The following is a 21,519-nucleotide window of genomic DNA, read 5'->3' as shown; positions in this document are numbered from 1 at the left end:
TCCAGATATGCACATTTTTTAAATTACGTTTATTTAGCCTATGTACACATAAAAGAGAAATTGCCCTCTGATCCCACCCAGCAGAAAACATGCACAAACCCACGGTATACGCGGAGGGAAGGGGCCCCGGCCCCCAGTTAGTGGTTGGGATGGTGCAATCCTGTGAGTCACAAGCCTCAGTCAGGAGGGCTGGACTGCAGTGTTGGACAAGCTGTAGCCCCCGCTGCTGGACCTAAAATAAGCGTGCACCATAGCCGAAGGTCTGTTTGATGCCCTCAAAGTAGTAGCGCTGCCAGCCCTGCCGTGTCCTCTCTTCCTCAGGGGCAGGGATGCCTCGGCCTTCCATGCACAGTTCAGTCTCTCCATTCTTGTCACTGAAGGTCAAGGTGATGGTGGCAAAGTGCCCTGGGGAAAGGCAGAGGGGACGGAGGTTTCAGATCCATAGTTTCCATCCGGGTTTGAGACTAAGGGGAAAATAAGTTCTGGGGGTAATAGCAAAAAATATGCTTGCTTACCTTCTGGCCAAGATTTAAATCTCCACTTCATCACAATATGTTTCTCAGGGACCTAAAATAATCAAAGAGTTCAGTCTTTACTATAGACCAACAGTCCCCAACCTTTTTGACACCAGGGATCGGTGCTCCTATAAGAATCTAATGCCTAACGATCTGAGGTGGAGCTGAGGCTGTGATGCCAGCGCTGGGGAGTGGCTGCAAATACAGATGAAGCTTTGCTTGCTCTCCTGCTGTTCACTTCCTGCTGTGTGGCCCAGTTGTGGACCCCTGCTCTAGACCAACATACCCAACCCTAGCTAGGATTAGCTCTCTACCTTTCGGACGGAACCTATCACCTGTGCAATTATACTACTCACAAGGGCAAAGTGGACCACCGAGTGAGTAGCTTCTGCACCAATTTGTGACATTTCAGTGCTACAAATGGAGAGCCTTAAACCACCAATATATACAACCTCTCTTTTATATTTGATTTCTCCAGGAAGAACTAATTTTAACTCCACTAAGGAAAAAATTCTAGGAAAGCAAGAGAATTCAAATTGCAGCATTCTTTTGAAAGATGAATCAAAATGAGATTTAATTAACCAAGGAGATTAAAGCCTTAAATTTTACCCCAGAACTGAAAAAAGGAGACATGTTACTCTTCTGACCAGACAGAAGCTACACCCTGGGTCTGGAGCCAGCAGGTACTCACCAGGTCAGTGAATTCCCCAGTGACGTTGCCATCTACCAAGTGAAACTTCCCACCTTTGTCTGCTTCTAACATCGCAGGAGCATGGGTAAAGGCCTGCACCAGCTGCAGGAAAAAAAAAAAAAAAGAAAGAAAAAAAAAAGGTGGAGATAAGATACATAGCTCTCAGTGGGACCCAGAGTCAAATGCCAACTGACACCTGCATGCCTCAGTTCTCATTCTAAGGACACCTCTTCGCCCATTGACCAGGTTCAGGTTCTATTCTGTTCTAGTACAGACCAGGCTTTGACTTGAATAATTCTTTCTAAATCCGTGATGACATTACTTTAGATCCATTTTCTAAAAAGAATGATTCCCAATGGTTCCCACTTACTTGACCCAAAACTAGTATAGATTAAAAAAAAAAAAGAAGGTAAATATACTTTGAAGAGCAGATTAAAAATGGTTTTCCCTTTGCCTCTGCTTGTATGGGGAAAGCCTCATGGTTCTACTCATCAGTACTTCTTCTGCATGCTGAGGGGATGTGCCCACAACCCAAGTCACCTGGAACGGCAGGTGCCACGAGGCCCGAAGGACAGATTATACTTACCTCTTGGGTGGTAAACACTCTATAGAGCTCCTCTGGTGACGTCAGAAAGGTGTCTCTAAGAGAGATCTTACAAGTGGGGATTTTGACACCAACAGGTCTGGCCTGGGTTTTTGAAGGAGCAGACTTAGCCTGTGAAAGTTGCAGTGAAAACTGAGTTTAGATTAATGGTAAAACTTCATTTAACATGGCTTCAGGGACAGAACTACCATGTCATCTTAAACGTTTTCATTTCCAAGGCTAATTATTCCAGGGGGTTGGAGGGAATTTGTTTGTATGGGTGTTTCAATCATAAGAGAAACTTCCAGAAAATCCTCAATTCTCACTGAAAAGTACCACTCTAGGTGAGGTAAGACATAAACTCATTTACAAACCCATCAGCCAAAGCACATGTTAAATCATTAAGCATTTCTGAAGACCTTAGTATAATTCTCAAACAGAATTTCTGTTCTTAAATACCTGGAAGTAATCCTCCCAACCCCATTCCCATCTCCAGAACATCCTTCCCTGTGCTGACAAAGGGCAACAGGGCTGAAAATCAAGTGCTGAGCCTGAACTACACCCATTTCCAGGAGAAATATTTGCTCACTCTGAAAATGGGGTGAAAGTGATTAATTTCATGATAGGTGAAGTCACTGATTTAACCCAATACCTTGATGAGACCTCTAATATCAAAGTATGAAATGTCAACACCCCAATGAGAAATAATACTAAAGACGTGAATGGGTGAAGACGATTCTGTGTTCATAACATGATTAGTGCTAAATGCCATCAAGACTCAGACTGTGAAGTCCCTAATGGCATCCATTTGCTCCAGCAATAGTTCTAAATGAACGAAAACCAGGTGAAAGATGGGTACACAGACAACTACACCTTGTCGACTCTGAAAAAGTACCATGAGCTGCTCTGGCTTAGAGATTAAGGCTGGAGAGAAAGCTGAAATGTGGAATTGAGCAGGCAGTGTCTCAAACCCCTTTCCAGACAGCCTCCCACCCCGCCATGTGGGGAAACCATTTACCTTGCGCTCCTCAGTTTTCAGTGCTGGCTGACCAGTTGGGTCTACCGATTCTCCATTCAGTGTTGGCAAGATCATGCCCTGTGTGAACTCTGAAAAGATAAAATCCCAGCTTTGGAAGTTATTTCATAGTAGCTGAGATTTGGGACTCCATGCAGCTTGACAAATATGGCCATCTTAACCCAGAATGAGGTAATGACCAGGAAAGGGTCTACTTTACATCTTTACCTTTGGTCTATGCCAGACAGGTATCTGAGTGTATGCTATAGAATGCAGTAGTTCACTGGGATTATTTTAAACCCCTGACGCAACTGGAAGCATTACAACTTATTAAATGTACATGAGGTCTATTATGGATGGTAGCCAATGAATGTAGTTGCACCTCCAATGACTTCCAGAATGGGGCAAGATATGTATGGATGCATGTTTAGTCCCCTTTCTCCACTCGGCCTTACCTCTGTCTAACAGCCACAGTTACATCAGAGTATTGGCTCCCACTAAAAATGGTATCACCCTGTATGCTGGTTCCCTTTGATGGTCATATACTCCAACACCAAGATCAGAACACACTGGCAGTAGTGGAGTTCTAAAGGAGAGCTGAACTGACTAGTATTCTGATCACTCTCTAAATGTCCCTGGAGAATACACATCAAACATACTCCAAAACTGTACTTAAGTAGTGACTTTGGAGATGCCAAGTATTCGGATCAGTGCTGTCCAACAAATACAATGTCAGTCTCAAAATGTAATTTTAGATTTTCTAGTAGCCACATTAAAAAGTTAAACAAGTGAAACTAATTTTGATAATGTTTAACCCATTATACCCAAACTATTATTTCAATGTTATCAATATAAAAAAACTTGAGATATTTACATTTTTTTTGTACCAAGTCTTCAAAACCTATTGTGTATTTTACACTCAAAGTATATCTCTATTTGAACTAGCCACATTTCAAGTGCTCAATAGCTAACATATTATCAACACCGCATCTTTAGATCTTTCCTTTACTCAGTTTATAGACTGACTTTGAGATGAAATGAGCCCCTCCCCGCAAATCTTTACCCATTTGCCAAAGAAAGGACTGTCAAGCCCCTTAATCAGAGTCTGACAGGTGGAAAACTATCTCCTCAAGGCATAGGTAACTACTCAAGGGATACCTGTTTTGAGGGTGCTGATGTAAATTCCCATTGCTTCTCTTAGAAGTTTCACCCCTTCTTCCTTCATTAAGGCCACGAGATTTGTGTCAGGCTCATCTTTGGCAAGGCTCACACTAATCTGAGTGAAAGATCAGAAGTAGGTGGTAAATAACTTGAGGGGTACCCACACTGCGGAATGTGGGTGCTGAGCGATCAGATAACTGCTGACGTTTCCAAAGGAAACGCGTGAAGGGTGGGGTATTCATACAATCCCCATGAGTGTTCCTTCTCGAGTTCTCTCTGCCAAGGCAAAGGTGGCTAACGTTAGAACTCATGTGACTAGCTAAAGTAAAGTAATTAAATAAGCACAAGCTGTTCTGGAAGCTCCCGCTGGCTCCACTGACCTAGTCATCTGTAGACTGGGGTTCTGAATGCCTGGGCTAAGTCTGGGCTTTAATCTTGAATGATAGCTCATTTTTCTCATCTGAGAATAAGAAGATGTAGAAGACTCAGATGAGGAGTTAGGAAGCACAAACCTCTACTTCATCCACACTGTTTTCATCAGACAAATTGGGGATCTCCACATGTCCCTTGTACTGTATTCCAGACGTAGAGGTACCTGTCAAAAGCAATGTAACGTCATTAGTCTCCTCCTCTGCATGAAAAGTCTTCTGCTCTGGAGTCCTAACTACAACTCTGCTGACACTTCTTTTAGACAAATGAGCTGACCCTTTTTATTCTGGGGAAAAAAAAAAAAATGCCACACACCAGATGCAACCAATCTTCTCTCAGAAGAAATGTTTTTCCTCATCAAATTTCTTGAGATCAACTGTGTTACCAGTGTGGGGCCAAGAGCTACCTGGATTCGGCACTAGTCTGAATTCTGCCAGGGAGGACTTGGGTCAATAGCCAATATAATCAGTTCTGCTAGAATGCTTATTTTGAAAACATGAATTTGTTCCAATGTGACTGATGTATTAGGAAACAATTTGATAATACGAATTTCACATGTTTATATGTGACTTCACGAGAAACACTATGTGAGCATGAAAAACTACAGCCAGCTGAACTGAACTACATGGGAATATACAAAACACATCTCAAACATTTATCTGCCAGCAACCTCAGTTCACCATGCCTATTATAAGCCATGCCATCCACAACTGGTGTTATAATGTTCCTTCTGATTTCAGATGACCCTCCCACCACTTCATAATAACTCACAAGCCGCAACCCTTCTGAGGCCCACTTTCACAAGTAAACCTCAAATCTTTTTCAAGGTAAAGCACCATACTTACTGTTTATGTATTTCTTACCATTTAACATATGTAAAATTGTGCTACCAATGTTTATGTTCCTAAATTTTTAAAAATGTGTCACTGATGAAGCTTTTGGGTGTTGTGTCCCTAACCCTCTCTTCCCAAAAAGCCCTTTAGTTTTCATTAAGCAATTTTGCAGTGTGGTGATTTTTAGGAATACGTGTCACATTATAGCAGAACTGACTGTATTTCAAAATTAACCAACAAAATATTTATCTTTACTTCTCTAGGCCTAAGTTTCTCAATCTATAAAAAAGAGATGAGAAAAAATGACATCTAAGGTTCCTTCTGATTACTATGCTTTGGTAATTAAAAAAACAAATCTCCTGATATATCGACTTTTCCCCTTTTTGTTACCATTCGAGAAACGTTTACTGAATCACAAATTTATGTTATGCTTTGCCCCATAAACATACTTCTTTAGCTTTAAGGCCTTATAAAATTCAGCCTCCCAAATTAAGGACCATACAAGTGGGGCGTGTGCATGGTCCCAAATCTTTGCTAATATCATCACCAAAGAGACATTAAACTAGAGAATAAAATTGCCCCAAATTAGTCACACACAGGTTCATTAGCACACTAATCTGTTAGATCCATACTGGATAGAGTAGATAACATCAAAACCAACGGCCCACACACACCTATTAAAGCATCTAAGAGACAAAAGTCGCTAGTCTGAGGAAGTACCTTATGAGTACCAACACAGGCCAAGGCCCCAAAATACAGGGGACCAGCTGCTTCACTGGTGACTCTTGAGACCCAGAGAGAGGAAACCCATTTAGTGTCCCACGGTGGCAGAGAAATTTCAGCGCCTAATACTGCTTTCTATGGGGCACCAAAGCAGCCCTACCTCCCTTGAAAAGTTTTTATCTCTCAAAAATTTCTCCCTAGCTCCTTAACGGGTCAATCAAAATGCAGTTAGCCTCTTTTCTTTCAGTCCAGCGCAAACTCACCTGTCCAGTTTAGTCTGATATTCCACTCATAAAAGAAGATAAGTTTGCCTTTGCGATTGTTAATGGATGCCTCTCCATCCAGCTTGTTCACTTCTGTCACCTCACATTTGCCTTCCTCATTTTGCACCCGCACTGCCAGGAAGAGTGTTTTCAGCTTATCCGTAGACCAATTTGAAGCATCCCTCTCTGTCCTGCAAAACAGAAACAAAGATATGGACGAGCAGCCAAATGGAGGGTACGCCACTCATTCTATGCAAGAAAATGCGAAGCTAAAGGAGGCTTGACAAATAGGATGAAAAGAAAAAAACCCTTCATTCCCACTACAGTATTTCTACAAATATGCCACTCTCTTTTAGGAAGACAAGGAGTCACATGTTGTCAATAAAGGCAACTGCTCTACAGAATGGTTACAAACTAACTCAATTATAATGGTGCGGGGGGGGGGGGGGTGGTCATTACTTGACACTAACATGCCGCCATTTGACCAAGTGGAAAACTGCACATCTTGCTAAAGTCAAGAGTAGAGACTGGGCCATAGAATGCAATATTTAGCTTAAAAGTCCAGTTAGGAACAAACCTATAATCTTGACCTAATTAGCACAGTGTTCTGATCTCTCAAGCTCAGGCTCTCCTATAACCGCCCTACACATCCTGTGCCCTTCACATGGCCATGAAAACAATTTAAGTCCAGGGCTTCAAAACAAACAAGGATCAGATCAAACACACCATGTATGTTAAGAGAAGAGGCATGCTGAGATACGGAGAAGAAAATTCAGTATCTGCTTCTCGACTTACTACTGGAAAAAACAATGGCAAAAAAACTGCAACAAAGTAAAATCCGTAAAGACAGTATGAACAAAGTTCGATGGAGTTGAAAAATAAGGAAACTACTTCGGGAACATTTCCTGAAGGAGGGTAGACTTTTTAAGAGTGGTTGGGTTATAAAAACACGATTGCCTGGCAACCAGGGAGAGTCCCTGGAGTTTACAATACAACCAACTAACAGTTCCGGGTTAGAGGCCAAGGTGTCTTCAGCAGCTCTGAGCACCTGGAGAACACGTTCCAAACCTTAGCTCTCTCTACTGAGGCAGTGGTTCCTATGGCCTTTAATTTCTCTTGTAAGCATCAAAATAGGAATTCCAGCACCCAACCCTGAGCCTTACAAAACAATCTTCCAACACAAGCCAAGGCCGTTTGGATCTGTCTCCTCTGACCACGTGTGGGAAGCATCTCCCTGCTTAGGCTGGCTGCAGTAGCTAAGAGGTTATGTTCTCTCCTCTCTGAAACCCCTCCTTTGAGGCCAACACTCCACGTTGTCCTCGACACCCCAACAGTGAAACGGAGGCTGGGGTGGGCTGAGGTCAGAGGACTGGGACTAGGGACCCCTGCAACAGGAAGAACTATCCCCATCTCCGGGCAGGACTGCCACGGTCCCAGCTTTGCCCTGGCCGAGGTTTCAGGGACCCCGCAATCCTGGTCCCGCTAGGCCGTAGTGCTCCCGCGGCCTGGCCTGCTAGCCCTCACCAGTGCCAGTTGTTGACGTTGGTGGCGTCCGCCCGCTCCTCCACGATCCAGCGTGGGTCGCCCTCGCCCCACTTGGCCATCAGCTTTCCTATCGCGCCACCACCAGCTCGCGAGCAGCCACGGCCACAGCCTCAGTAGCGCCTGGTGCCAGCCGCCCGGCAGCGCCTAGAAACTACTAGAAGCGGCCGCAGAACCTTCTGGCTTGCTTTTCCCACCACCCCCCGCCCCCTCTCCGCCTTAACTTCCGGTTCCTCCTTCCTCCCACCGGGTACTTCCGTTCCACCTCGCCAGACCTCGGCTTCCGCGGGTTCTAGGGTTCCTTCACGCTCCCTCAGGTTATCCCCATAGGGGCTCGAAATACAACTGCTCACTCAACCGTTTCTAATCCGTAGGGACCCAAGAGGACATATCTCATTGTTTCTCTGGACCCTGACTCGGCCCTGCTGAGCCTCCTGGGAGATGTAGTCTTGTTGAGTGACCCGCTGAAAAATCACGGAAGGTCGCACTAAAAGTGAAGGAAACGACCTAGACACGGCGCATTGGGAATTCTGGGAGCTGTAGTTAAAAAGCCCTGCGGCCCGTCGGGGCAGCGCCTGACAGCAGAGGCGGAAGAAACTACAATTTCCAAGCATGCCGTGCGCCCTCTTTCTCGCCACACGTTCCCTTTTCCCGCCCCTCCCCGCCACTATTGCCTTCCGTCCCTTTTCTATTCCGCATAGCCAGTTTAGAAAGGCTTACTAAGCGGTCGGAGAGTCTTTCGCTGTCCTGATTGGGAGGGCTCGGAGTGGAAGAGGTGAGGGTGTCCCAAACTCCTTGGGCCGCGTATCTGGCTGAGTCCGGCCTCTTCGCATCGTGATCTTTTTACCCTATTCTCCGAAGCGTCCCGAGATCCCACCCAGGCCTGACTCTCCAATCCGGAGTACGCTTAGGATTGGGGCTGCGAGTGAGCCCCGACATTTGATTTTGAAGGAGTATTTAGTCTACCAGAGATCCATCCCCTGGGCCCTGGCAATTGCGGCACATCCGTGGCTTTCTGGACGTTCGCCCGTAGTTTTACTTCACATTCCCTGGTCTTAGTTTATAGCCTCACCTATGTAGGCCTGGTGTGGAAGAGGATAACTGAATCGGAATCTACCTTCTTAGTAGGTGGTCTCTGGGATGTCCTGAGGCAGGGAGCGTGTTGGTTGTGGATTTTTAATTTTTCTCTCATCTCTGTTTTTTTCTTCCTTTGTCATGTTCCTGTGTTTTCTTTGGATCTACTGCACTATTTTGTGGGGTCATGGTAAACGTGATGACAAGGACAAGCATCTGAAGTATTTTAAATCATTTCGGAACACCTTTCTCAGTCACTTTTAAAATTGTACCTGGTCGCCTTTTCACTTCTAGAGCCATTAAATCATTATCTCAACTTGTCAGGTAAATCTAGGTTCCGATTTGGCAGTAGAAGTACAAACTGGGGTCAAGAATCCATCCCAATTGCATGGTTAAAAAAGATTCCAGAAATCCTATGGTGGATTACTGGGTTTATTAGACATATTCTATGCCTATCTGTAGATATTTACAGATATTTATTTACTGTAGTTAAGTAGTGACCCTCCCTAGTTTTTCCTAGAGTGAAAAATAGAAGGACCGTGCAAGTCAGAGTGAGAATAATTCAAGAACCAGCAAACCAGAATCATAGGGGCAATTAGCAAGGGAGCTTTGTTGCTTAATCTTTTGTGCCTCATTTTCCTCATCAGTGACATGGTAATGGAATCTGTCAGGCCTACCTTTCAGGGTGGTTCTGAGGATGACAAAGTAAGTGCTTTATAAACTGGCAGCTGTGCCAGAGACATCTACAGTATATGTTCTGTGAACATCTTCAGTGTAATAGCTACTCAGATTTTTTTGTATCAAATAAATTTTTTTAATCTTTAGAATTGCTTAAAAATATTTTCTTTCTAGTTTCTTTCAAGATACCATAATGATTCATTAATAATAAAAGTTAATACTGAACATTAATTTTGTGTCAGGCATGCATTAATTGGTTTAAGCCTCACAACAATCCTAAAAGGTAGGTTTCTGTTGTTAATGCCCATTATACAGATGAGGAAACTGAGGTAGGAAGTTGTCAGTAAGATTCTATACTGAAAGGAACTAATATTTAGTATTTACTTTCTGCTAGGCACTTTTTTAGGTGTTTCCTGAGTCCTACATATTCTTCACTGCAACTCCATATAGATAGGATATCATTCTTTCCAAAGCTTAGAAGTAAATGTATTTATCCAGTTTGCTCAAAACTAGAGAAACCAAGATTTGAACTCAAGGCTACCTGACTACACCTGTGCCTGTACCACTACAAGGAATGATTTCTTTATGTCTGCCAGCTTTTTCATTTGGTTTTGACTCCCTGGAATTACATTTACAAAAGAATTTTCAAGCTACATCTGGATTCAGTAGAAAGCAGTTAATGATGTCTGCCATGGGAAGGGACTAGGTAGTGGAAAATTCCCAACCATACCTTTGCCGCCTCTATATCCCCTGAGTTGGGATATAGTCGGGAAGGGGAAGTAGAGTACATTAGGAGCCAGCAGAAGTCTCAACAGCCTGCCAAGATGAGCATTTCTCAAGCTTCTATTGAAAAAGATGCTATTGAAATGAAAAGCAAATTGATCCTTTAAAATTTGACAATCTGTAGCCCTTGGAGTTATTTTTGGTGCTGTGGAGGTTTTGGACCTAGTCCTTGGTTTAAACCAGTTTTCACTCTAATCCAATTGGCACTGATAGTTTAGTTTGTAATTCTAGAGCAAGTTTTTTATTCAGAGTAAAATCTAATTTTAGAGTAGTTAAGAGAGAGATTTGTGGTCTTTTGACTAATTATTTTATTTATTTATTCATTTTTTGTCCAGGCCCTCAATTCTCAGATTTGGGTAGATACTTGTTAATAAATTAATCAAGGTTGAAGATGCAGGCACAATAATTCTGCTCCTTTTGATTGCTTTGCTGTCTTTCAGGCATTTAACAAGCATAAATGAGAACAAGATATTTATCAGTTTTATTCACTGCAGTATTTGCAGACCCTAGAACAGGGTCTGCAAATACTGCAGTGGTATTCAATAGATATATGTTGAGTACATGAATGCAGTTGTGTTTTGTTCATGATCAAAGTTGGTGATGCATTCTTATAACACTTGCCCGCCTTGTACTTTTACCTTTATACACACCTATGTTGAATTCTCCAGCTCTGTTGTAGGGTCTTTCAGGAAAGGGACTGTGTTTTGCACTTTCTAAATATTTCATTCAACACCTGAGAGGGTGCCTTGAACAAAGTAGAAATCAATGACTACTTGTGGGTAATTAGAGGATCAGAAGCATGGTTCAGTCAGTTGGAAACCCAAAGATCTGATTTTATATGACAGGTTCAGTATTTGTTTTGCCAGATTCCTTTATACATCCCTGATTACTGGGGGAAGGTTGTAGTTTTTGGGGGAGAATCCAGAAAGGTACATGTATCTGTTTTCCTCTTACTCCAGATGAATCGGACAAAGGGTGATGAGGAGGAGTATTGGAACAGTTCCAAGTTCAAGGCTTTCACCTTTGATGACGAAGATGATGAGCTCTCACAGGTAGGTTTCCAGGAGCAGTTGCTGAAGGTTATACCTTCCTCTACAGTGCCACTCTAAAATTCTTTTTTTTTGCATCCTTGGTAATATGGCCTTTGACCATGTCTCCATTAGGCTCAGAAATGTTTTGGGTCACATCTTTAGAAAAATGTTCATGGAGAAGAGTCCTCAGAAAAGAACCATCCAGAATGAATGTAAAACCATTCTTAGCCCTTCTTACTTTATATTCTTTTTATTATCACTATTGTTATTATTATTATTATTTATGCCTATAGCACCTGGTCTTCCTAGGTGGTCTCCCATCCAGGTACTAACCAGGCCTGACCCTGCTTAGCTTCCAAGATCAGACATCGGGCTTGTTCAGGTGGCATGGCCGTAGACCATGGACTGTGCTCCACTGGGGCACGAACCCAGGACCTTCTGCATATAAAGCAGATATGCTAACTGCTACACTATGGAACCATGTCCACTTTATATTCTTAAAATGATTTATTTCTTTCTGTTTTTTCCCCCCAAGAACCCGAAGTCTTTTATCATGTGATATAATTTGTTATAATTGAAAGATGGACTGGATTGGAAGTTTTGTCTTTATTGTGTCTCTTTCGCAAATGGGGAAACATTCATTTTTGGAGAGGTAAACTCAGGTTTACACAGCAAGGCATTGCCAGGAACATGAGTAGAGCTCAAAAGTGGCTCTGAGCCCTCCTAACTCTTGCCACTAGACAGCAATGTTGGCTAAAAAGCAATTTTTCTTGGTGGTTATCTAGCAGGTTAGACTTTGTATTACAGAGAATGAAAATGCTGACCATCTTCAAGTTCCAATTTCTTAGCCTTCTTGGTTGTCAAAGAGAGAGGTGGGAAGTGGTAGTTGCCTGAGTGTCCTACCTTATGTCCCTTTGCAGTTAAAGGAGTCCAAGCGGGCGGTAAATAGCCTTCGAGATTTTGTGGATGACGATGATGACGACGACCTAGAGAGAGTCAGCTGGAGTGGGGAACCTGTGGGAAGTAAGTAGAAGAGGCCCTTGGAGGGGATTGGTATTCAGGGTTCCTGTCACTAATGAAGGCTCCACTCGTTTGGCTCTTTAATGCTTGTCAGGAAAGGGAATGAGCGTAGACTATTTTCAGATGCACATATCTGGAAATTTAACCCCAGGAAAAGATCCTTGGAGAAATATAGCAGTAATTCCCATATGGCTAGGTCTGCTGTCCTAGAGCTAATGCTTGGATGGCTATTTCACAGTCGTTTGGAGTGCTTGTTAAAATTAGATTCCTAGGCCTCATTCCAGAGACTCTGATTCAGTAGATGATGGGGCATTGTGGAGGGGGTCTCGATTTGTAATAAGCGCTGTGAGTACTACTAATACATAGTCATATTTGGGAACTACTGATGTAAGTGCTCATAACTGGTTGGCAGAACTAACTTCCTGAGCCACCAAGTCTCACTGCCCAGCGATTATATAATACTATTTAATACCTTTGCAGAGTCTAATTTTTAAGAATGTTTTAAAAGTTTTTTTTTAAATAGGGACTACTGGTACGTGATTTAAAAATCAAAAAATATTTAATGCAAACAGTCAAAGGTTTCCCTCCCACACTATCATGCCCCTACTCAGTCTCTGCCCTCCCCAAAAACAACTGCTATCGTTTTCTTCCTGTGTATTCATCGGAAGATTCTTTTTACGTTTGGAAATGCATATGAGAATATATATTCTTACCCCTTTTTTATACAAGTGATGGCGTATTTTATACCCTGCTCTTTTTACTTGATAATGTAGTTTAGAGATCTTTTCATATTAGTACATAAAGAGTTTTCTTATTCTCTCTCCCTCTTTTAAGATAGCTGTATGATATTACAGTGTGTGGATTCGCCACAATTTATTTCACCAGTTTACTTTTGATGAACTTTAGAGTGTTGTCAATCTTTTGTTTATTTTGCTCTCAGTGACCTTGTATTCTGCCCATAGATGACTATATGAAAGATCAAGTCCTAGAGTGGAATTATTGGCAGAGGATATTTGCACATGTATTGGATAGATATTGTTAAATTGCCCTTCACAGGGATTTCACCAGTTTGTACTCCCACAAGCAATGTCAGAGGGTTCTTGTTTTTCCACAGCCTTACCACCACAGGGTATTATTAAACTTTGGGATCTTTGCCAGTCTTAGAAAGGACTAATGGTATCTCAGTGTACTTTTTATTTACATAATTACTTACTAAGAGTGAAGTTGAGCATCTTTTTGTATGTTTAATAGCCACTTGAATTTCTTTTTCCGTGGTCGATTTATTCCTTTCCTTTGCCCATTTTTTGTCGATTGGTCTATTTGATTCTGCCTTGATTTTTGGAGTCCATGTTGGCCAAAGGACCAGGGCCTCTGATGAAAAGCTTTTAGAGTTTGTTGGAATGCTCGTTATCCAAAATTTATTTGGATGAGAATGACTGATTTAGTTCTTACTATCTCACAGGTATCTCATGGTCCATCAAAGAGACTGCTGGTAATAGTGGGTCAAACAGTGAACAGCTAAAGAGCCGAAACAGCTTCTCCTCCTATGCACAACTACCCAAACCCGCTTCTACTTACTCCTTGAGCAGCTTTTTTAGAGGTAAAGAGTGATGGTTAGGAATTCTCCTTTTCCTTTTTCAAAAAACACTTGGGCTATAATTTTCAATTTTTTTGAAGTATAAAGAATTATCTTTGCAGCTGGCAGTTGGGGATCAGGAATGGGAGAAATGAGAAAAATTCAGAGGGATGGGATTGATAAATAAAATAGATATTAACCCTGTGACAGATACTGGAGAAATTTAGCTAGATCAAAATTCCGCCCTACTGCTCTGCTTTACTATTGGAAACCCTTGTGCATTGCTGCTGGTGGGAATGTAAAATGGTACAGCCACTGGGGAAGACAGTATGGGAAGTCCTCAAAAAATTAAACACAGAATAACCATATGATCTAGCAATCCACTTATAGGAAAATACTGAAAAGCAGGAACTTGAATACTCCAATGTTCATAGGAGTGTTATCCAGAATAGCCAAAAGGTGGAAACAACCCAAATGCCCATTGACTGATGGATTGATTAGCAAAATGTAAAAGCAATGGAATATTATTCAGACAAAAAGGAACAAAATTCTGACACATACTACAACATGGATGAACCTTGAGAACTTTATGCTAAGCACAATAAGCCAGACACACACAAAAACAAATATTGTATGATTCTACTTATATGGGGTAGCCAGAACAGTCAGATTCATAGAGACAGAAAGTAGAATAGTGGTCACCAGGAGCTAGAGGTGAGGGAGTGAAGGAGAGTGGGAAGTTAATGTTTAATGAGTACAGAGTCTCAGTTTGGGATGATGAAACATTTCTGGAGATAATGGGAATGGTTGTACAATGTACTCAATGCCACTGAACTGTAGACTTAAGAATGGTTAAAATGGTAAATTTTATGTATATTTTACCACAGTGAAAAAATTTTTCTTTCTTGCCTTTTTTCTTGTGTTATCTCAAATTTATAAAGTTGAATAAAAGCTTTTTTAAGCCGTAAGTTCCCATATTGCATAATAAGATTTTATATACATTATGTCTTTAATCAAATCTGAATGGCTCTGACTTGAACTGTTCACCTCTTCCCTCATGTTTTCTTTACTTTTAGGGAGAACTAGACCTGGAAGTTTCCAGTCCCTTTCTGATGGTAGGCATCGACCTATTTTCTTGATTACTGTGGTGGATGTTACTGATCTAGGGTACAGTCTGGGGAGTCATAGAGACAAGTGGTAATTAGATGATTTGATGGAATTTCTCCTGAATCTACATCATTATTAGAGAAATTTTCTGATACTGAGTAAAGAGGTAGGGGTCATTCTGGTTACAGGGGGAATGGATGACTTCTAGAAATACTAGCTTTGGGGAGGAACCAAGATCTACTTTAGGCTCTAAAAGTAGTTTGGGAGCCTACAAGTCAAAAAAATGTGAGAAGAAGAGATTGAGGAAAGAGATGACAAGAATATGGTGTCCTTCTGAACCCGCTGCCTGTTCTTTTTCAGCTCTGTCAGACACACCTGCGAAAAGCTATGCTCCAGAGTTGAGGAGACCCAAGGGGGAATATAGGGTGAGTTATATCTTTCTCTGGCATGACACTTTACACAGTTTAAAGTGCTTTGACATACATTATCTTGCTCAATCTGCCCAACTTTTTTAGCAGTTGTTACTTTAATCTCCTTTTATAGGTAAGAAAACTGGGTTTCTAAACATTAGGGCTTGCCTAGGGTCTCACAACTAGTAAATGGTAGAACTTGGACTCAAAAATCTCTTCTGATTCAGTCTTAGCACACTTTCCTTTTCCATTTTGCTGCCTTTGGAAAGCTATACTTTGAAACTTTTCATCACTGCAGTCTGGAAACTTGGCGGAGCTCATGTTTCCTTGAAGCACATAAAAAAGCAAATTGATTCATAAGGAAGAAACTATATTATAAGGTCCAGAAAAGGAGCATGTCTTTCTCTTTCTTTATGATGGCAAAGCCATTAACTAAAGTCTCAAAAATGTGACTAATTGTATATAAGGTTTGGAATCCTAAACCAAAAAGCATAGAGTTACTAATTTTATCAATTGATTCATTCTCTCTTTGATTCATTTCTTTCTTGTCCCTCTTTTAGTTCCTTCATAAACTCAGAACAAGATTATTTCAGTTCATTTTTTTTCCATCCATTTCCTTACAAAGTATTTCCCCTTTAGGGACTAAGACTATGAGTTTGAGATGAAGAGCTGGCATACTGATAATTCTGACACCTTAACTTCCTGGGACTCATGCCTTGCTCATATTACAGGATTACAGCAATGACTGGAGTCCCAGTGACACAGTGCGACGCCTTCGAAAGGGCAAGGTAAGGCTACTGGGCAAGAATTCTTGTGGGATTTTTGGGAAGCTGGTCAGTTTGTTCTCACAGGGAGAACATCTTGACCTCTCTTTAGTTTTATTTGTTAAATGAAGTGGTTTTCAGGAGGAAAATAAGTCCACGAAGAGGGAAAGTCAGCTGCAAAATTTGAGATTAGTGTTGCTTTGATAGGGTCATGGAGAAAGAGTGATGGATGAGAAGGAAGGGTACTTTTAAGAATGAGAGTGATCTTTCATGTTTAGATCTGATCCATTATATGTTAACTTTTGTATATGTTGTGAGGTCAGGATTGGGATTCATTTTTTTTTCCCATGTAGTTCTCCATTTGTTCCAGCTCTATTTCTTGAAATGACTGTCTTTTTTTAGTTGAATTACCTTGGTGCCTTTGTCAAAAATCAATGGATCATACTGTGTAGGTGTATTTCTGGACTCTATTCTAGTTCATTGATTTATTTCTCAATCCTTTTACCATTACTATATCCTTGATTATTGTAGTAAATCTTGATATCAGGTAATATAAGCCCTTCACCTTTGTTCTTTTCTTCCAAAATAGTTTTGGCTAGTCTGGATCATTTATATTTCTGAGTAGATTTTAGTATCAGCTTGTCATTGTCTACAAGAGAGCTGCTGGGATTTTGGGATTGCATTGAATTTATACATCAATATTGAGAGACTTGAAATCATAATAATGTGTCAAATGGATCATAGACCTAGATATAAGTAAATGCTAAAACTATAAACTTTCTGGAAGAAAATATAGTTGAAAATCTTTGTGACCTTGGGTTAGGCAGAGATTTATTACCTAGGGACACAAAAAACATGAAACATAAAAAGAAAAATTGATAAAATGGACTAAATCAAAATTAAAAACTTTTATTCTTTGAAAGCACTGTTAAAAACATGAAAATACCACCTTAGCTGGGAGAAAATATTTGCAAAATACAAATATTATAAAGGATTTTAATCCAGAAAATATAAAAAAATGAATTCTCTTCCTATAATAAGAATATAAACAACCCAATAAAAAAAATTGGCACAAGATTTAATGAGTGATATCACAAAAAAGATATGCGAATGGTCAAGCTCTTGAAAAGATTCTCAATATTATTAGTTATCAAGAAAATGGGAATTGAAACACTGAGATACCACTATACAGTCACTAGAATGGCTAAACTGAAAAATACTGATCATACCAAGCATTGGGAGAATATGGAAGAACTGAAACTCATACACTGCCAATAGGAAGATAAAATGGTAAACCTACTTGGAAAATAGTCTGTCAGTTTCTTACAAAGTTAAATATACACTTAACTTCCTTCCTAGACATTTACAATCTAAGATAAATGAAAACATAGCCCATACAAAGATGCTTACACAAATGTTCATGGCAGCTTCATTCATAATAGCTCTCGAAGTGGAAACAACCCAAATATCCATCAGCAGATAAGAAAAGAAATAAATGGTGATATATCCATATAATGAAAGACTACTTACCAGTGAATAGGAACAAACTACTAATATCACAACACATAGATAGATTGGTCTCAGAAACATGATATTGAGTGAAAGACCCCGGTTACAAAAGAGTACATATTGTATCATTCCATTTTTCTGAAATTCTAGAAAAGGCAAAACTTTGTGACTGATAATGAGTGGTTGCCAGAGGCTGGGGATGGGACGAGGATATTGATGTCATAGTGGACAAGGACAAGGGAACTTTTTGGGGTGATGGAAATGTTCTGTATCTTGATTGTGGTAGTTACATGGAATTATATACTTGTCAAAATTAGCTGAAATGTACACTTAGTATATGTAAATTACATGTATGTATGTAAAGTTTTTATCATTAAAAAGAGAACAGGTGATCTTTCTACCTGTTGATTTTGGCAGGACTTCATCAGGAAACGAGCGTCTTCTAGGGCATGAGGCTGAACCAGAGAGGGAACCTACTATCTCATAGTGTGCTAGGGATCAGAGTATAAAAATAAAGTGGCTCTGCTTGGAGACATTTCCTTTCATTTTTGCCCATTCTTCAGTATCCAGTGACAAAAGAATATAGCAAATGGATCTTCTTCCTTGCACAATAACTCTGTTCTTATTCTGCCAGGTCTGCTCCTTAGAAAGATTCCGCTCCTTACAGGATAAGCTACAACTCTTAGAAGAAGCAGTAAGCATGCATGATGGAAACGTCATTACTGCAGTGAGTTGTGGGTTTTGGTTGTTGTTTAATTGTTGTTTTCATTAGTTTTGAAAATCCAATCAGAATAGACTTTAACATTTTAAATTAAATGTCAAGTAAAGATCCTGGATTTCCTCTTGGAGTAGAAAATTCTTAGTAATATGTGCTCTAAGACTTAGCTGGCCGGACACGCATTGTGTGTGGAACTCTTGATTACAACCAAGAAGCAGTAGGTTGGCTACTGTGTTCTAAAAAATAATCTGTGGGAGGAGAGATGTGAGAGTAGTCTTTCTCAGAGGGAGATGTCTCTTACCAGTATGGACACTGGCATGTGGACTCCTAAGACACAACTCAGTTCTGGATGTCCATCACCTGTCATTCCATCACATAGAAAAATCTGTTGCCAGGATCTGCAAAGATTCTTAATGAGTTACTAATCTCCTTCCTAGACATCAGGTGCTCAAGGCAGGGCATTGTGTTTGAAGGGTTACACAGAGTAATTCGTTCTTTGTTCTCTTTTCCTCTAGGTTCTGATCTTCTTGAAAAGGACACTGAGCAAAGGTGAGCATGGTTTGAGGGAAATCTTCAGTCAGCAAGATGTCTGCTACATTTGAGGGGAGAATGGCATTGTGGCCTTTATACCAAGATTCACCAGCATCAGGTCTGCTTCAGAGACAGCTGGGCTGGCCTGAGACCTCAGAGTATACATCACATCTCTCAGGGGGGTCATCATCCATTACTGTGATGATTATATTAATTACAAAGCCCCCTCTATTTACTGGACACAAAGGCGGCTGTGTTGGTTTGAGGAAGTCAGAGTTGATGCTAAGTGCCTTATTTTTGGATTGGTGAGAACTGAAAGCTGACTCAGTAGCTAAGAGTTGCCCTGAACCATGGAATGTGTTGATGATGGACTGAGCCCATAGAGACAGGTACCATTAAAAACATTCCTAGTTCCTGATCAACTTAGAGGAATTAATGTTTGGAACGTGTGAGTAGGGAGACCAATTTCACACTTGAGTAATAGGATGTAATCTCTCTCCACCTAACTGTCAGAGATCCTCTTCCGAGAGCTGGAGGTGCGGCAGGTCGCCCTGAGACATCTCATTCACTACCTTAAGGAAATTGGGGATCAAAAACTGCTTTTAGACCTCTTCAGGTAAGAACTGATCATCTGGTCTGTAAGTGTAGTGAGTACTTTGTTCAGAGCACTCTGGAGGATATAAAGAAAGAAGACATTGGCCTTTTTTTTCTGAAAATGCTTATTAGACAAGATACTGAAATGTGAAAGGATAACTAATAATGCGCCACAGACTCTGATAAGGTGACAGTGTAGCAGGTGTTAAGAACCAGGCTCTGGAGTCACACACACCTGCATTAAATGCTGGTTCCACCGTTAATTCATAGAGTGACCTTGAGCAAGTTACCCAGCCTCTTCAGGCATCAATTTTCACATCTGTAAAATGAAGGTAATGATACCTACCACACAGGATCCTTATGAAGATTAAAAGAGTGTCGTGTACTTAGGATAATGCCTAGTCTGTAACATTAATCAATATTAAGCATTTTTAAATAAAAGACCTAGAGTAAAGGTACATTTTATCCCCAGTGATGGTAGTGAGAAGTATAGTGGAAGAGCAAAGGAAGCAAATATAATTTTCAATCAGGATACTCGAGGAAAGCTTCATGAAAGTGGTTAGGAGTTGAGTCGGGCCTGTGAGCCTAGATGGGATTCTGATAGGTGGAGAGGTAAGAGGTAAGCATGTCTGCTAGAGGCTAGGAGGGTGGGGATATCGTGTTTTCCTTCCCTGTCTCATTCCAATCAGTAGGGACTATTTCTCACCTTTAGATGAAAATATATGTATATTGTGTTCTTTCTTCAGTGTCAGAAAAGGGGTTGGAACTTCTGTTGAGGTTGACATGTGGCCTAGGGCAACTCCAGTTACCAGTAGCTCCAATACAGTGATGAGCTGCCCCAAAAACTAAGGTGGGAAAACAGGTCATCTGGTTAGGGTCAAGATTACAGATGGTTAGCCATGAATTTTCAGAAGACATGTATATTGAGGCCGTCTGTTCCCTTCCTTCTTCCTTCCTTCCCTCCTTCTCAATCAACAAGGCTTTATTAAGCATCAGCTCTATGCCAGAATAGTGATGTTAATTATAGTGGACCATTCAGAGTAAGAAGGGATCAGAACATAAAAGTCCTTGTTCTCCAAAGCCTTACTACCTTTTGGGAGAGACAGAACACACTTTACACTGTACATGAAAACAAGAGAACAATATAGAAAATCTGTTTAAGATTGTATTGACAGATGAGGAGTGCCTTACTCTTTCCCCAAAACCTATAACATTACTGTGGGCTAAGGTTTTGTGGAGGCTCTGAACCTTTCTGTCAGACCTGGTAACGTTGCACAGTTATTAGTGCCCTGCAATGCCTTCTTGTCCCTGCTTTTCGTTCAGCTAGAAAGATCAGGGGAACAACGATAGCTGATCTACCGTGTGTTTTCAAAGGGTCGCTGGTGGTAGAAAGTTTAAGAAGGCAGGGGCTTATCTCGTGTATGAAGGCAAATGAGTTTGAATTGTGTTTCTCCTAGAGCAATCATCTTATTTTATGAAGTTATACTGCCTACATCAATAGATAAAAATGCCTCGCTCCCTTCTGCTTCTTCCCAGGTTTCTAGATAGAACGGAAGAGCTTGCGGTAAGTGTGGCCTTTGTTTCAGTCGGGGACCTATGTAACAGAAATCTAAGCCAAAGCCCAGTCTCCGAGATCTCAGAGTGACTGAACTATTTCCTTTCCTTTGATATTGATTATATACCCAGAAGAGGGAGGTATCTGGGAAATCTGAAAACTTAATCCAAGTGATGCACTGTTTTATTGTTTTTTAAGTGCTCTTTTGGTTGAATAAATATTTTTTTCTTTAATAAATGAATGAAAAATGGCCTGATCAATTTGTACTTGAGTTTTAGTTTCTAGTTGTTTTCAACTTCTGGTCTATAGGAACTTTTGTGTTTTGGCTTCTAATACTAAAGAAAATGTTGAAAGCTAAGAGAGATAGGAAATCAGATGTAGGTCAAGAAGAAAGATAGGTCAAGCTCGTGGTAC

General features: G+C 40.8%; 2 protein-coding genes across 5 annotated transcripts in view; one reads left to right on the top strand and one right to left on the bottom strand.

Moving 5' to 3' along the window:
• Nucleotides 1-10: 10 nt before the first annotated feature.
• AHSA1 (activator of HSP90 ATPase activity 1) lies at nucleotides 11-8,052 on the bottom strand. Of its 2 annotated transcripts, none has more exons than XM_023528821.1 (9): nucleotides 8,031-8,052; nucleotides 6,214-6,404; nucleotides 4,478-4,560; nucleotides 3,963-4,080; nucleotides 2,808-2,896; nucleotides 1,793-1,921; nucleotides 1,207-1,308; nucleotides 516-567; nucleotides 11-405 (listed from the first exon to the last, which is right to left on the bottom strand). In XM_023528821.1, the coding sequence occupies exons 4-9, from the start codon at nucleotides 4,027-4,029 to the stop codon at nucleotides 233-235; spliced, it is 612 nt and encodes a 203-aa protein (XP_023384589.1). In that variant the 5' UTR covers nucleotides 4,030-4,080; nucleotides 4,478-4,560; nucleotides 6,214-6,404; nucleotides 8,031-8,052; the 3' UTR covers nucleotides 11-232. The 2 variants fall into 2 exon arrangements, with proteins under 2 accessions (XP_023384589.1, XP_011355385.1); XM_011357083.2 differs by lacking the exon at nucleotides 8,031-8,052 and adding an exon at nucleotides 7,738-7,978.
• Nucleotides 8,053-8,344: 292 nt separating this feature from the next.
• Nucleotides 8,345-21,519, top strand: part of VIPAS39 (VPS33B interacting protein, apical-basolateral polarity regulator, spe-39 homolog) — a 22,221-nt gene continuing 9,046 nt past the window's right edge. For 2 of the 3 annotated variants that reach the window (XR_002779607.1, XM_011357081.2), the window contains exons 1-11: nucleotides 8,345-8,530; nucleotides 11,250-11,342; nucleotides 12,242-12,344; nucleotides 13,804-13,941; nucleotides 14,994-15,032; nucleotides 15,385-15,449; nucleotides 16,166-16,222; nucleotides 18,342-18,434; nucleotides 18,941-18,974; nucleotides 19,470-19,572; nucleotides 21,087-21,114. Coding sequence is in view for 2 of the 3 variants with exons in the window: in XM_011357081.2 (XP_011355383.1) it covers nucleotides 11,250-11,342; nucleotides 12,242-12,344; nucleotides 13,804-13,941; nucleotides 14,994-15,032; nucleotides 15,385-15,449; nucleotides 16,166-16,222; nucleotides 18,342-18,434; nucleotides 18,941-18,974; nucleotides 19,470-19,572; nucleotides 21,087-21,114 (753 nt within the window). In the remaining variant the exon portion in view is untranslated. The other variant, XM_011357082.2, reaches the window with a different exon arrangement.

Source organism: Pteropus vampyrus, unplaced genomic scaffold (genome assembly GCF_000151845.1).
Source record: "Pteropus vampyrus isolate Shadow unplaced genomic scaffold, Pvam_2.0 Scaffold32, whole genome shotgun sequence".
In the NCBI taxonomy this organism is placed as follows: domain Eukaryota; kingdom Metazoa; phylum Chordata; class Mammalia; order Chiroptera; family Pteropodidae; genus Pteropus; species Pteropus vampyrus.
This window is presented reverse-complemented; position numbering and strand designations above follow the sequence as displayed.